The sequence below is a fragment of the Bidens hawaiensis genome, unplaced genomic scaffold, assembly GCF_021521415.1.
Source record: "Bidens hawaiensis isolate Kalapana, Puna unplaced genomic scaffold, B.hawaiensis_p1.1 tig00032463_1, whole genome shotgun sequence".
NCBI classification, from domain to species: domain Eukaryota; kingdom Viridiplantae; phylum Streptophyta; class Magnoliopsida; order Asterales; family Asteraceae; genus Bidens; species Bidens hawaiensis.
In genome coordinates, this window is record NW_027495539.1 from 134,699 (window position 1) to 151,018 (window position 16,320).

The following is a 16,320-nucleotide window of genomic DNA, read 5'->3' on the forward strand; positions in this document are numbered from 1 at the left end:
TTTGTCAGTAACAATAATTAATTTTCTTATAAGTTATATTAAATTTTGTTAAAAATGTCGGAAAATTAAAATTTGAAACATTAAATTTTACAAAGTTAAGCATAAACCAAGTAAAATATAACTACAATTAAGTTAAATACAAAATATTTGTTTGCAAGATAAAAATTCTAAAAGCTTAAGTTTGCGATTGTTCTCCGTCGTCCTCCTTCAGTTGTCTCTATTTCTCTTCTATTCAGATCCCAAGCTTCTTCTCCTGGCGTGCCCGTTCTCCCACATTATCTAAAATAAATATATAAATTTGATAGAGTCGAGAAGCGTAAGATCTCATAGTGATGATGAAAGTACCCCAGCCCCCCGTAATCATGTAATAGGGATCGACAATGGTCACAAAGCCAAAGAGGTGTCTCTTCTTCTAACATCCAACACTCTCCTTCCACACATGCGATTGTGGATCTTCAACATGTATCATCGAGAGGTACGGATTAGCATATCTTGGACTTATCTTGATATATCATCTACTCATTTACATTTTTGGGCCTTGATGGAGCTTGCTATGTGTTTGCAAGTTGTTTAGGTTAATTAAATAAACTCACTTCGAGTCCTAACAAGTGAATTTGGGCACGATTACATATGTATACATATGATATGATCAACTAAATTATACTCGTGGCCCGTGGGTATAGTTCAGGTTACAAAGTCAAATGGAGTCATGGAAAGTAATTAACTACATTGAATTTCAACGTCTTACAAGTAAGTTTCACTACATATTACATTTTCAAATTATAAAAATCGTTCGTGCACCATCACACCAAGTTACAAAAACATTCATCTTCGTTATCAAAGTTTACCTACCATATATGCACAACGGGTAAGTCACACACAGATAAGAGAATTCCAAAACCATCGGTCTATGGGTTTGTGTAAGGAACGACACACGACTTACTTTGTATGCCACCCCAATTTGTTAAATGTTTAAACATAGGTGTTCTACCTGTCATTACTGGTAGAATTACCAATGGATTACCAACTGACGACAAGAACGAATAAGCTTGGCTGGGCTCAACTTTCAAAATTCTGATAGCTGATAGGTGGCAGATCACCGACAGTTATGTCGTTACTAAATGTACCCCCACCCCAAAACGACACAGGCTATTTATTTTAGCCATGTCACCCGTCGGAGCCTGTCAGTATTTGTCGCCACAAACCACCAAAAGGATGTATTTCGTTAATCAATCGGTAACGACGTATAATACTGATGAACATATTAAATTAGAATTTTTATTTTACATTTTTTGTTTAGTATTTTGCAAGTTTGTGTATACTTTAAATATGTATGATCGACATCATAAATGATAAATCCATGGATAGCGGAATGCACATGGATTATGGTTACCGATACTACTTTTCGTGTTATAAATTGTAGGTGCACGTACAATGATCATCGCTGTTATTATAAAATTACAATCCAAATATATTCTTGTTGGAAATATTATTTAAATAAGTTATCAAGTATTATCAGTTTTAAAATTATACGATAAACTGGATGGTTGGGCTGCGCGATACGATGGGAATCTTGTGCTTGTAAATTTATAAGTTTACCTATTACCGGTAGAAGGCTTTTTCGACGCCATACATCTGAAAACCTGTATACGATCTTACTGTATAAAAAATATGTTCTACATATTTACATGTAAACATTTAGAAATGTAAAAAATTATAAGATACTTTATTTACCAAACCTAAAGGTAAAAGTAAAAAAACAAAAAAAAGCTTAAATACCTACGTCAAACATACTGATCCAAACCCGTTAATCAGAATCCTATGAACTATCAATTTGTTAATGGTTTATTGTTTATCAAAACAACTATTTTGGATAACCAGATGTCTGTGACAATATAAATCATCAGGGGGTAAAAAGAGACTTTCTAAATAACAAAGGGTTAAACCTGGAGAGCATGACATTGTACTATACCAATTTGTTCTCTCTTAATATTTTAAATATATATAAACGAAACATTTAAAAGTTCTTTGCAGGTTGTTCTACATTCTCTCAAGCCACCAGATTGTTTTAGTTGAAAATGAAGGTTTCTCATGCATTTGACCCAAATTCACGGGTATGGGTCTCACCAAACTCATATATCCCTTAAATTAGTTATAATATCTCATTAAATTAAAAATTAATCTTATTATATATTTGATAAAAAAATCATATAAAATAGAGATATACTCAAAATTAATATCCGATTAAAAAAGATAATATTTATAATTAAGAAACAATTTAATAGTAAAAAAAAAAGGTTATGAGTCACACCAAACCCAAATATCGTTTAACCCGGGTTATAACATCTTATTTATTTGTGAAATCATTTCATCATCAAATCACAACTATATCATTAAGTTTCATACAATAAATAAAATTTAAATTAAAAAATATATAAATACTAGTTACGAATAATGTAAAATAATCCCGTAATACGGGTATATAAGCTAGTATTGTATAACTGTATTGTAATGTTAATTTCATTCTTGACGTGTCTGATTGGCTAATAAGAGGGTGTTTGGGATTGCTTATTTTCATAAATTTATAACTTATAAACTTTTTTAGAAATAATAAGGTGTTTGGAATTGCTTATATTGTAAGAGGAAAAGTTTATAAGTTATACTTTTGTAACGTATTAAGTTAATGAAAAGTAAAAGTTATAAGAAAGTAAAATAAGGAATCCCAAACACCCTCTAAAATGAAATGGAATTTACTCTATCAAACTCTTTCATTTAAAAGAATTCAAAATGCTTCCAAATTATGAAAGAATTCAACCAAAGTGAAATGACGTCTTTGACCATTCACTGTCGTCAAATACGCCAACCCGACCACCTCGGATACCACTGTCATCCCAACCAACCGCCTTTGTCATTACAACCACCATCCCGGTCACCCCAGTGGACCGCCACCTATTGCAACCACCGCTTTGACCTTGCCATTGCCCTTACCTCGCCACCTCCAATCAGCAGACCACCATGACCTTTACCTTTCCCGATCATTGCATTCGTCACTACCTCCGCCACAATCAATCACTGTTTCGCCCTAGTCGTGGTCTCAAGGAGGCAATGGTCAAGGAGGCAGTGGTCGGTGCGGCAACTACGAATGACCATGTCATCGACGCCGGTTAGCAGCAATGCCGATGATCGACCTCAGCGGTTAGCAGCAATGCCGATGATCGACCTCAGCGGTTAGCGTGGACTACGATTGTGCTTGTCAGGATGAAAAATGGTGGCGACAGGTAATTGTTGGCCGTAGTGAAGGATCCAATTTCTTTATGACCTAAAATGTATTATAAATTCAAACATGAAATGCAGACATGACAAAAGCAATCATTCGAGACGAGTAACAGAACGGACATTAATATGACTAATACAATACCATGTAAAATCCAAAATACAAATATAAGAATAAGAATTAAACAAATGAAACTTATAAAAAATACCATATTCACGTTCTTCAAACAAGTACATATTACAAGGATAGGATACAATTAAAAATCTTGGTCTTTTAACGATAATTAATTTTTACAAGTCAAAACATTGAGTAAGCTAGTGAATCAACATGGTCTTTATTAGGCTGTTAGCTTCTTAATATTCTTTCCAATATCTTCACACTTCCCACAAATTCCATCAAATAAAAATGACAGATATACCCCTCCGGCCTACCAACAAAACTTCCCAACTCATGCTGTCCAAGGGGTAGTATAGTCATTTACTTACCGGCAAAGCCCTTACACGACTTGGCCTGTAACCAAAGACCCGTTAAACGAGTCAATACCACTGACTACCAGGCCCGCCTTGAGCAGCAGCAACTTTTCGTGGGACGTAAGGAGGTCGGGCCTGTAACCCGTTTCCGGAAACTTCTAGATTCGTTTCTGGTTTATCGGTTTTGCAAGCGGATGACCGTCTAGGGTAGGAAGAGGCGGGAAGTGGGAATTGGGTTGGGGCGGCTACCGGGTTGTTTCTATTAACCCTTCGTTGTTGATCAATAGCATCATTGTCATTGTTGTATCGCATAACCGAACCGACAACTTTACCGGGCCTTGCGGCACTTGCCCCTGTATAAATAAATATAAAAGTTTAGGTATGTAATATGTTATGATAACATACATGGGTTTTGTAAATTGAATTGCATTTATTATGTTTCTCAATCAATCGTACCCAGTGGAGTTCCACCAATAGCAAAGCTATAAGTAGGGTATGGGGAGGGTGGGATGTAGACACACCGTACCTCTATCCAATGGGATAGAGAGGTGGCTTCCGGAAAATGAGAACATGATGCATTCGTACAAAGTACGAACTATTATATGTTAAAATGTGCAACATCAATCATCAAACATAAAATATTCATAACAATGATAGCAATAATAATACCAATAACAGTGATAACAATAAACCTATAGGGACGACTTCCGTTTGAGCGGGTCGAATAATTTTTTTTAAGACAAACTAAAATCATTAGTTTTGTGTTAAATTTCTAAAAATGTTACTTAACTAATATATAAAGATTGTGAATGACGTATTATAAGATATTAACTTTCTTAAGTATTAATGTAGTTCTGAATTTTGTTAATGTATATAACTTCAATATGGGTGAATCTATATATATATATAGAGAGAGAGAGAGAGGATTGAGATCATGTGAGAACCATTTTGAAATTGAGAACTTTGAGAACCATTTTGAACCACAAAAAACTCTCTTTAAGAAAAATAAAAAAAATTATAAAACAAAAAAAACCGCGAAAATAAAAAAAGTAAAAAACTAAAAAATTTTATTTTTCATCCCAATTTTATAAAAAAAATATCGGTTTAGCAAAATTATACAATATGTCTAATAATTATTTTTTAATTTTATACATTTTATTCTTTATACGCATACATATGTACTCTTAAGATAAATGATAATGTATATATGTGTACATTATGTAAATCGAGATTAAATAAAAATATACATATGTGTATAATTAGTTTTTTTTATGAAACCGGAATGAAAAATAAATTTTTTTGGTTTATAACTTTTTCAAAATTTTCGTTCTTTTTTTGTTTTATAAATTTTTTTAAGTGGTTTTTTTTGTGGCCCAAAATGGTTCTCAAAGTTCTTATTTCTAAAAGTTCTCTTAGGATCCTCACCATATATCCTACTGACACTTATTATTAACTTTTAAAACATCTTTTCTAAAACATAAACAAAGGTTTATTAAAAATATTGGCATTACAAGTTTGAATTCCAAAAACATTAAATGTAGGGACAGACCAAAATGCCCTTCAAAGTTGGTCAAAATGATTGCAAAATTTTGATTTAGAAATATAGTGATTTCACAACATTATTGGTGGCTTTAAAACACGAGATTACAGCATTACAAGTAATAAACAACAAATTAAGATTAATAACTTTAGCTTTTAGATTCCTTTAAATTGATATAATGAATACATTAATCCTATCTATATGTGATTAATAAAAAATGGCAATAACTAAGCTTGAATGATCAACAAACCTTGGATGGTTTGGGGAACTTGTAAAGGAAATCTAGTCATCGACATTGGGTTAGTCGCGTATTGCTGCTTCCCAACATCTTTTATTGAGCATTTTGACATACCATTTGTAACTTCAACTGTGCTTTGAGTACTTTCTTTGGGATATAACACACTTGCCCTGCACCCCAAAATTAACCAACATAAAAACCCAAACATAATTTATCAAAATAATATGATATTTGTAATTATAATTATGTATCACCTTGGTAATGATGAAGATTGTTGCCTCTCTAGAGGTGCAGCTGCGGTACCTTTGCCATAATGCTCCTCAAGATGAGCAAACTGCTTCTTGAATTGGTCAACAGCGCTGTAAAGTCAAAACAAAAGGGGAAAATAATCAAGAACAATGAAGTTTTATAAACATATTTAAAATATGAAGTAATAAAAAGTGCACCTTGGATACATGAAGCTGGTTGGTTCTGCACCATCCAAGTATTCTTTGAGCATTTTGGGATGATATTCAAGAATTTCCCTACAAATCAACTCGCGCACGTCTTCTTTTGTAATTCTTCTTCTTTCAAATTCAAATTCCATTTTAGTGACGGGTTGGGCAGATGGTTCCCTCTCAACCTTAGCCAGATTCTTAAAATATGGATCGGAAAGCGCCTAATAAAATAAGAAAAAAAAAAGTGCTTCTTTATTAATGAAATCGTACATAAAACAAATAAAGGGCATTTTCATATATAACCCTAGAAACTGGCAAGATATCATATTCACCCAACGTAAAATAAAGAAATGTAACTTACCCTAGTTTTTATTTTCTAAATAAGGGTAAATAGGTCATTTACTAAAACTAACATAAAAGTTAACACTAGTTAGTGGTATGGACGAAAGTGTGACAACATGAACTTCAGGGACGTTCAATGTAATTATCTAAGTCAAATGACGAGATCTTCATGTCACTACAAATATAAAGAACGTAGTTATAATTTACCATAGTTTTTATTCTCGAAACAAAGGTAAAAAGGTCATTTTCAAAAACTACCATAAAAAGTTAACACCAATCAGTGAAAACAGAAAAGGTGTGAGTGTGAGTGACACCCTGACACCACATATGAACTGACTTCAATGATGTTCAGTGTACTCATTAAGAACACGATCTGCAAGTTAGCCCAGGCATAAAGAACGTAATTTGTGATTTACCCTAAGTATTAAATGAGTATATATGATATTATAATTGCGTGTTGGCTAAATACGATAGTATTCAAGTTTTGTGAAGTGTACAGGTAAATGTGATATTAAAAGAAAAGATAAACTATTACCTCCTCAGCAGTGGGACGATCCTTAGGCTCAAACGCAAGCATTCTTTCAAGTAAACGAAGAGCAAGTGGATCTGCATTTGGAAACTTCTGTGAAAAAGGAATCAGCTTTTTCTTCCTCATGCTGCTCAAGTATCTTCTAGCTTTCTCATTTCTTATCTGTGTGTGTTACATTACATCAACATTAATATGCAAAAACATATATTATATATTAATGGCAAAGAAAACAAACCCTGGCAATAGCTTCAGGTGATGGGGTCCCCAAAAGATCAGTCATGAGGTCCAACTGATGCACCACGTTTTTCCCGGGAAAAAGCGGTCTTCCAGTTAAAAGTTCAGCAAAAATACAACCAATACTCCATGTGTCTATTGCTGGTGTATACTGCAAAAAATGGTATACAGGAAAGTTACAAAATTATGGTATTAGTTTAAAGAAAAAAAATAAACTATTTTACCTTGGAGAAAAATGATCCACATAATTCAGGGGCTCTGTACCACCGTGTTGCAACATAATCCTGTGAACAAATCGAATAAGCATGTATTACTTAACCACGAATTGTACTTAAGAAAAACTAGATTGTAGAGGTGATAATTAGGCATGTAAACAAACCAAACATTCATTTAACCATTTGTGAACCGATGGATGAGAAATTATTTTATTAAATAAACGGACATGAACAAAAACAATGGTTCATTTGTGTTTGTTCTTTTACATACTTAAATAAATTTATATTATTATTTATTAGCTATGCTAGTTGACCTATCAAGCCTTGGGTGATCAACTAGCACATTGAGTGAATGAACAAGAACATGTTAATGTTCTTCGTTCATTAAAGTTTATGTTCACTGATTTAAGTTTGTTTAGAATATAAAAAAACTAACACAAACTTGTTAACTTCCTTAGTAAACAAACACGAACAACAAAATCCTTCCATTTTAATGCTCATGTCCACCCGCTAAATAAACGAACATGAACAAGCACCCTTCGTGTTCGGTCACTTCATTTACAGACCTAGTGACAATAGGTAAAAATCAGGCTATCTTTTTAACTCTTAACGGATCAGTCAAACTAGTAAAAAACTATAAGTACAACTAATTCCAAAACAGTTATAACGCGCCACATACTGTCCAAAATATTGCAGTAGGCGTGTCATTAAACGCAACTCTTGCAAGACCAAAGTCACAAATCTTAAGTTTGCAGTCAGCATTCGCCAAGATATTTTTGGGTTTTAAATCTCTGTGAAACACATTCGCTGCAAAAAGAAATAAAAAACAATTCAACATCAAATTACACAAAAAACATAAAACTTATAAAACAACAAATGGTCACATAATATAACCTGTATGTATGTATTTCAACCCTCTAAGCAGCTGATAAAGAAAAAACTGATAATGTTCAGGTGTCAAGTCATCATTCGCCTTAATAACCTGATGCAGATCAGATTCCATAAGCTCAAACACAACATAAATATCCCTAAACTCTCTTCTCGAAGGCGGTAACAATATGTGTTTAATCTCCACAATATCCGGATGGCGAAGCAGCCTCAAAAGCTTGATCTCACGAAGAATACGCGTCGCATCCGACACGTGTTCAAATATATCATTTATCTTCTTTATTGCTACTTTTTCACCAAGATGAGTGTCGTACGCCGAACACACAACACCATAGCTTCCTTTACCAATAACTTCCTCGATTTTATACCGGCTACCTTCACCATATTCGGTGAAGAAACCAACCTCCACAGATCCCTGCAACAGTTCATGATCCATAACTTTTTAACACATTTAATGCAAATCATACCACAACAAAATCAACATCCACAGATCCAATAACAACATTAAATCACACCCTTTTCAATAAATCATAAGATTATAAAGTTACCTTTCTTCTTTGATCAGATTGCATCACTGCGGCAAATCATCAAACACCTGGTGTGCAACTTACCAAAACTCAAATCAACCACAAATTCGCCAAACCCAGATCCCAAAACCAATCAAGAACACAAAACCCCCAAAAAAATTTTAAAAAAAATTGAAACTTAGGGTTAGTACTTAGTGTTATAAATGAATCGGAGCGTGTGGGATGAAAAAAGATAAAAGGGGTTGTAAAACGATGAAATCAAAGAATGGATCTATGAAAACAAGAGATCGATGATGACTATTGTACAAGAACTATGTGGAAATTAAGTGGTGGGTTTTGATTTTGAGTGTATAGATCAAGAAAGCCTTTTGGGTTTTTGTAAGTAGAGGTTGTAGGAAGGATTTTGGATCTATAGACAGAAGGGATTTAGAATATCTAAACATTTTCATTTTCATAATAAGCTAATAATGGAAATATGTGTCAAAGAATCTTCATTTTACATCTCAAAACTATTATTATTGTCATTTTTTTTATTTTTGGATAGTTTTTATTTGTCTTGCCTTTTTTAGGGGTGAATATAGACCACTAGGAGAGGAGTTATTGCCTTCTTTTACATTGTTGTGATTTTATTCTATTAATATACTAGCTTTAGAAACCCGTATGTTATACGGGATAGATTAATATATGAATTACAATGAATAATTTAAAACAGATAAAAAATAATAAAATTAAGTCTTTTTATATTATGTAAAAAAAATGTATTACAAATATTCGTTTTATGTCATCAACTATATTTATTTGAATTTTAAATTGAGAATGAGTTGTTCTAACATCGGTATATTATAATGAAGCTAAAATCTTTCACAAAAATGTTATACATTCCACACCGGTCATAGACAAAAAGGACATCAGATTTTTCTTTTTGAGCAGCTTTTATGTTGTCTTATAAACACATTGTTGTTCAACTATTACAACAGTCTTATCTACCTATACTAATAAAATAAAATAATTATGGACACATGACATTCTGAGGTTAATTTTCACTATCAAATTCCCGTCAAAATCATTTCTCTTCTGTCGATGGAATATATTCTAACAATGTAAATTAGTATAATATGTAAATATTTATTTGTATAAAAGTGTATAGATATAATACAAATAAAGCTTAAAGAAAAGTGAATAATTTAATTAGATATAATATAAAGGGAGTGTAAAAGAAAAGTGAATAATCATTAATATTATAAAGATGAACATCAACCAATTGGACCTGGTTATTTACAATAAGGGGTTTTGTTATCAAGTAAAGTTTGCCATCATCACACTCTCCCTACCAATGGCTCTCTACTATGAGTGGGATTGTACTAGGTATGCTTGTTTGAAATATATTGATTAAATGAGTTTATATATTTTGAATGTTGATATACTTTGAATATTTGATAAACATATATACTAAAGAGTGGTATAAACATGAGAGATGCTACTAAGTTATATGTTAATATATTATGCGTTTGCTTAAAATCTTATAGGACGTGAATTTAAAATGAAATTTAGGGGTTTGGGTATATTGTAAGTGTGCTAAGATTAGTGGTGTTTGACCAAACAATGAAAGAGTTACAAAGTGTTGATACGCACATGTCGTTTATGATGAAAAGACTGAAGCACAAATGACTGAAGCAAGAAGGTGTTTATTAGTTGAAGGAGAGCGTTTACCTTGCAATTAAATTCAGATTGACTTTAACAAGATTAAGTTTGTAGACACGTAGATATATACCAACAAATACAATTTGCTATAAACAAGTTTGATTGAAATATTAAATCACTCAAATTCACTATCCACTAGAAACTGAAATTGACTTGCAGCATTTAAAATTTATTTTTAATATTAACCAAAGCAAAGGTTGATTAAATAAAACTATTAAATTTATTAGATACTTTATGTATGTTTCATTTATAGATAAAAATAATATACCACGTGGTATCATCATGAAAGTAAATTGTACTTTAATGGGACTTTCTGTAACGCAACATATATAAATTATAAATCAAAGCTATATTGGAGGGACCCTAACTTTCATTTTCATGCCACCTTTTTATAAATTAATATAGCATTCATCTCATATTTTGCTTTAATTTCTATCAATAACTATTGTGGTGGTGAACGTGACATGCCTTTAGTATATGTAGAGGTAGGATACTAAACTCGTCATAAATACAACACCCAGGGGTGGATCTATAGTGTGTGATACGGGTTCACAAGAACCCATTGAGTTCCGAAATTTATATAGAATATAGGTATAATTTGTGAGAGTGAACCCATATAAATTTTGAGAGTGAACCCACAAACAATATATAACTTTGGTCTGGTGGTAATGCTTCCCTCTTTAAACTCGCCATCCCATCTGTTGACCCGGGTTCAAGTCTCAACGATAGCGGATATTTTTAATTTTTCGTTTTTTTGCTTTTTTTTATTTTTTATCCAGCAAAGTAAGTTAGGGTTTACTTTTTACTTCTACCCATCGCTAACACACAACAACAGACATCAGACAACAACATCAGACCTGACCTGCACTTCAAACCCTAGCCCCCCACCACCACCGCCGCCCGCCGGCGGCCTTCTCTCTTCCGAGTTCCGCCTCCTCGGCTCCTCGCCTCCTCTGCCTTCCTCTCCATCCCTAGTCTCCATCTTTCCTTCACTCCAATCTTCACAGACTAACAGTAAGGTATGCTTTGAAGTTTTGCTTCAAGCCTTCAATTATTATTGTTTGGTTACTGAAATTACAATTAGGAAGTATGATTATGTTGAAGTTTGTTAATTGAATTAGAAAATTAGTGATGTTTAAATTTTATTTGTAGGCATTATGAATATTAAAAGATATTTCTCAAGTGAACCATCAAACATTCAATCATCATCTTCAAGTAGTAAAGAACGAATAGATTTGAATGACCTTCCGTGGGATCCTTCGGAAAGGAAACCAATTTCATCTTATCATCCAAGTCAAAAAGATGAAATTAGACGAACTTATTTACTTAGAGGTCCATGTCAACCAACAGAGCATGAGTTTCCACAAACAGATTTTAGTGGTAAAGCAAGACGTTTTAATAAGGATTGGTACACACAAAAGCATAGAAATTGGTTGGAATATAGTGTCAAAACGGATAGTCTATTGCTTATATTGTTACTTGTTTAAGGAAATTGGACACAATGATGCTTTTGTGAGTGAAGGGGTACGGTGTTGGCATAGAATCTCAAGATTTACAACTCATGCCGGTAAAATCAATAGTTTACATGACAAAGCGCGTAAAAGAGGGGAAGACTTATCAAGCTCAATATGTACATGTGGCACTTGATAAAAAAACTGATAAAAACAAAAGGGAATATAAGATGCGATTAAGTGCTTCGATTATAGCCACTTATAGATTGTTGAATGGTGCTTTATCTTTTCGTGGTCATGATGAGTTTGAAACATCTCTTTATAGAGGGCATTTCATAGAGCTTTTAAAATTATTTGGAGTAATAAATGAAGAAATTGGTAAAGTTATATTAAGCAATGCTCCGAAGAATAACCAAATGACGGCTCCATCAATCCAAAAAGAGATTTGTAATTGTTTTGCGGCAAAAGTATTAAAGAAGATATTTGATGAACTTGGTGATGATGTCTTTTCCATATTAGTTGATGAATTGAGGGATGTTTCTAAAAAGGAACAAATGGTTGTGGTATTGAGATATGTTGATAAATTTGGATTTGTGAAGGAGCGATTTGTTGGCCTTGTTCATGTAATGGAAACAACCGCGTTCTCTCTTAAGAAGGCCATTGATGAATTATTTGCTCATTACAATTTGAGTTTGAGTAGGATTAGAGGCCAAAGATATGATGGTGCAAGTAACATGTCCGGTGAGTTTAATGGTTTGAAAGCTTTGATTTTGAAAGAAAATTCATCCGCATATTATGTTCATTGTTTTGCTCACCAACTTCAACTTGTTGTTGTGGCTCTTGCAAACAAACATCATGAAATTTTTAAATTTTTCAATGAAGTATCAAGTTTAGTAAATGTTGTTGGTGCATCTTGCAAGCGGGTAGATTTGATAAGAGAAAGTCAAAGAGAAAGATTGGGATTGAATCCGGAAGTTGAAACGGGAAGTGGACAAAATCAAGAACTATCACTTGCAAGAGCCGGAGCTACACGTTGGAGTTCCCACGAAAAAACGATGACCCGTTTGGTTTCTTTATATCCTAGTGTCATTGACGTGCTTGAATATATAGAAAATTCGGGAGATCTAGATGCTCACAAAAGTCAAGCAAATGGACTTCAATTATACATGAGAACATATACTTTTGTGTTTTATCTACATTTGTTGAAGCACATTTTGGGTGTTACTAACACATTGTGTGAAGCACTTCATAGAAAAGATCAAGACATATTGAATGCGGTTAAGCTAGTCAAAACTACTAAAGAAGAATTACAAACCTATCGACTTGAAGGTTTTGACTCACTTTTGATAGATGTCACATCCTTTTGTGAAAAGTATGATATTGAAATGGTTAACATGGAAGCCGTTTATGTTGACCCGAAAAATCGAAGAAAGAAGACCGGCATCACTAATCGTCAACATTATGTGGTCAACAATTTTAACATGGTACTCGACATGCAAATTCAAGAGCTTGGTAACCGTTTTAATGAGGTAACCACTAACTTGCTTATTTATATGAGTTCTTTGAGCCCGTGCCTTAATTTTGGAGCCTTTGATAAACTAAATTTGCTAAATTTGGCCGAGATGTATCCATGTGATTTTAATTTTGATGAAAAAGACAAGCTTTTCTATGAACTCGGCAACTACATTGCTAATGTGAAAGAAGATACACGGTTTGACGACTTGAATGGGGTAAGTGAGCTTGCCAAAAGGATGGTGGAAACAAGAAAACGCATTGATTTCCCGTTGGTCTATCGTTTAATCAAGTTATCGTTAGTTTTACCGGTTGCAACAGCGAGTGTTGAAAGAAGTTTTTCTTCAATAAAGCATTTGAAGACGGAATTGCGTAATAGGATGGGTGATGGATTCTTGAACGATGCTTGCATTTGTTACATTGAAAGAGAGTTCCTTCAACAAGTTTCGATTGAAGATGTAATGCAACGTTTCCAAAAGATGAAAACTCGTAGAGAACAACTATAAGTAAGTTTTTTTATTTGTTTTAAAAGACAATCGTATCTTTATTATGTGTGTTATCCTTTCTATGATGATGTTTGTTTTTTGTTAATTTATCGTATTTATGTTTTGTAATGAACCTTGCGGCACCCGACCCGAACCGTTGAACCGACCTAAACCTTCGAATAGACCCGAAATTTTTATGGCCGGTCGTACAAAAATTAGAGCATTTAAAAATAGTGAACCCATTGGAAAAAAATCCTGGATCCGCCACTGACAACACCCGATGGTGCCCTAAACATAACTTAACGGAAGCGGACAAACTGTGCGCCAAGTATGCTACATGGCGCCAAGGTCATAGCCTAATATAATAAACATTCCCTGACACTTAGAAAATCGTAGCGCAAAGATTTACACCAGCATGGGACAAAAAGAAAGAATTAACATAGGGAATACCACCCAACCAATGGGGATCGGACAACGCATAAAGGGTGGTACGAAATAGTACAACACGTCCATGTCAAAAGGCCATGATGTCCACCAACCTCCATGACCGCACGGGTGGAGAATATAACTGGTGGAAAGCCTGACAAGGTAGTTGACGATACTCTCTCTCATCTGGCTAAAAATACCAATGTAACTCCAAACGGTAAAGATACACACAATCGAATATTACAACTCTCTCAATACTTTTTATTTGTACGATCAAGTACTGATTATCACGCCGGAGGGTGGTTACGAGAGAATCCCCCCCCCCCATTCCTGGTAATGAGCTCACGGTGTTCTGTTTTGCAGGGAATACTCATCTACGCCAAGAAGGTTTCATAACCCATCGTGGGGAATACTTAACCATTACCCTCAGACTAACTTGTTAGACCTGAGGGGTGGATTTGTGTTTCTTCATTGGTGTCATCCGTGCATATTGCTAGAACAGCTACTTAAAACTCACTCCATTCTTGATTCAGATGAGTGGTATAACCCCACCCAAGGAGGTTGGCTAACAATCAAAGGCCAACCTAGAATGAAACATATAAGTCTTTGATGTAGTAGGTAGTGGCGCAGGCATCGCTGATGCGTCCACCCTTCGCGCTACCGTTACAGAAAAAGCAAAAACAAAGTCACGCTCACAAGTAACCATGCCACCACAAATAATGGCCTGGTTAGAAGCTGAACAGAAAAAACTCAAGGACAAGGTCCAAGAGAAACTGGCGGCAGTTGTTCAGCCAAGAACATTGTTCGACACTGAAGCCAGCAGCAATGGCGAAGAAGAAGAAGAAGAAGAGTACGAAGAAGAGTCAAATCCGGTCCGTACAAAAACACCAATTGGCAAAACGCCAATCGTTCGGCAGAACAGCAAGGCGGAAAAATCACATCGGTCGAGTCTAGAAGAAGATTCGCAGCTAGAGGACCCTGACCACGAAGCTAGTTGGAGGGGCCTAGACGCCGCCACCAGGAAGTTAATAAAATACCACCCAGACACAAACGAAAACTTTTCCAAACCTTACCGGCCACCAACCTCGGCAGGAAAGTCAAAATTCGTAAAAAGATCGCCGAAGCAAAACTGCCGAAAAACCCAAATATTCCGCCAACAGTAGGCCAGTATGATGGTCTGTCGGATCCGGATGATCATCTGCAAACGTATTGTCACACCCTCAAAATCCACTAACGGAGTTTTACCGTCAGAGGGTGTGAACTAACAGGATCGGAATCATTAGTTATAATCAAACCATAAAAACGTTTAAATGAAAATAAGTGCGGAAGCGTAAAAACCAAAAGATAAAAGTTGCGTCACGCAGGACGACTCAAAACCCCATAATAATAGTTTAAAATCAGGTTGCATAAACAAAAGCGTTTCAAACAATGCATGATCCTATACCGCGCGCCCGCCTCGGCTACCTGAGAATAACATACTAAAAGTGTCAACACGAGGTTGGTGAGTTCACAAGTTTATATAAAATAAAGCGTTTAGCGTTTGCGTTCAGCGTTTTGCGTTTAGCGTTTTGCGTTCAGCGTTTTGCGTTACCAGATAGTGTTATGTCAATTATATATCTATAGGTAGCTAGCCTATAAAACAAGTATTACTAAGTGTTCGACACCGAAGCTGACTGTTTATCATTTGCCTTGCCACCAGGTCTATCCCGACCATGGTATGTGTTTAGCCAAGATTACACCCACTCGACCTCCAGTCGAGTTTAGCGTTGGGTGGGTTTGTCAAACCCAGTAGTACTACTCAACAATGACTCGCTATTATCCAATACTAAACGGTTCGATGTGAATGAAGGACTTTAGTTATTGCGTTTTCCACTTAGTCTTTACAAGTGATATATAATTTATATTAACAAAATCTTAAATGCGTTTTCGGAGTATGTTATCTCCCCAAGTGAAAAGCGTTTGAAAATAGTTTAGAGGGGTAAGTGAACTCACTGTTTGTGAAGGATTCCCAAAATAAATCACCAAAGGATGCGCGTCACAGAAAAAAAACT

General features: G+C 34.6%; 1 protein-coding gene and 1 long non-coding RNA gene across 2 annotated transcripts; both read right to left on the reverse strand.

Moving 5' to 3' along the window:
• Positions 1 to 2,515: 2,515 nt before the first annotated feature.
• Positions 2,516 to 3,194, reverse strand: LOC143583605 (uncharacterized). The gene is made up of 3 exons (XR_013144211.1): positions 2,997 to 3,194; positions 2,731 to 2,964; positions 2,516 to 2,543 (listed from the first exon to the last, which is right to left on the reverse strand). It is a non-coding gene; the product is annotated as an uncharacterized LOC143583605 (long non-coding RNA).
• Positions 3,195 to 3,268: 74 nt separating this feature from the next.
• On the reverse strand, positions 3,269 to 9,108 carry LOC143583603 (mitogen-activated protein kinase 16-like). The gene is made up of 10 exons (XM_077065865.1): positions 8,716 to 9,108; positions 8,174 to 8,582; positions 7,959 to 8,086; positions 7,289 to 7,348; positions 7,066 to 7,215; positions 6,837 to 6,992; positions 5,969 to 6,180; positions 5,777 to 5,881; positions 5,535 to 5,692; positions 3,269 to 4,097 (listed from the first exon to the last, which is right to left on the reverse strand). Exons 1-10 carry the CDS (start codon positions 8,737 to 8,739, stop codon positions 3,811 to 3,813), a joined length of 1,689 nt encoding a protein of 562 aa, XP_076921980.1. The 5' UTR covers positions 8,740 to 9,108; the 3' UTR covers positions 3,269 to 3,810.
• Positions 9,109 to 16,320: the final 7,212 nt, after the last annotated feature.

Excerpts from the sequence above, each read along its gene's own strand:
- LOC143583603 (XM_077065865.1), bottom strand. The coding sequence starts at position 8,739 with ATGCAATCTGATCAAAGAAGAAAG. Across the intron at positions 6,993-7,065 it reads CACCTGAAGCTATTGCCAGG|ATAAGAAATGAGAAAGCTAG; the intron begins GTTTGTTTTCTT and ends TAACACACACAG. Across the intron at positions 4,098-5,534 it reads AGTTCCCCAAACCATCCAAG|GGGCAAGTGCCGCAAGGCCC; the intron begins GTTTGTTGATCA and ends TTATTTATACAG.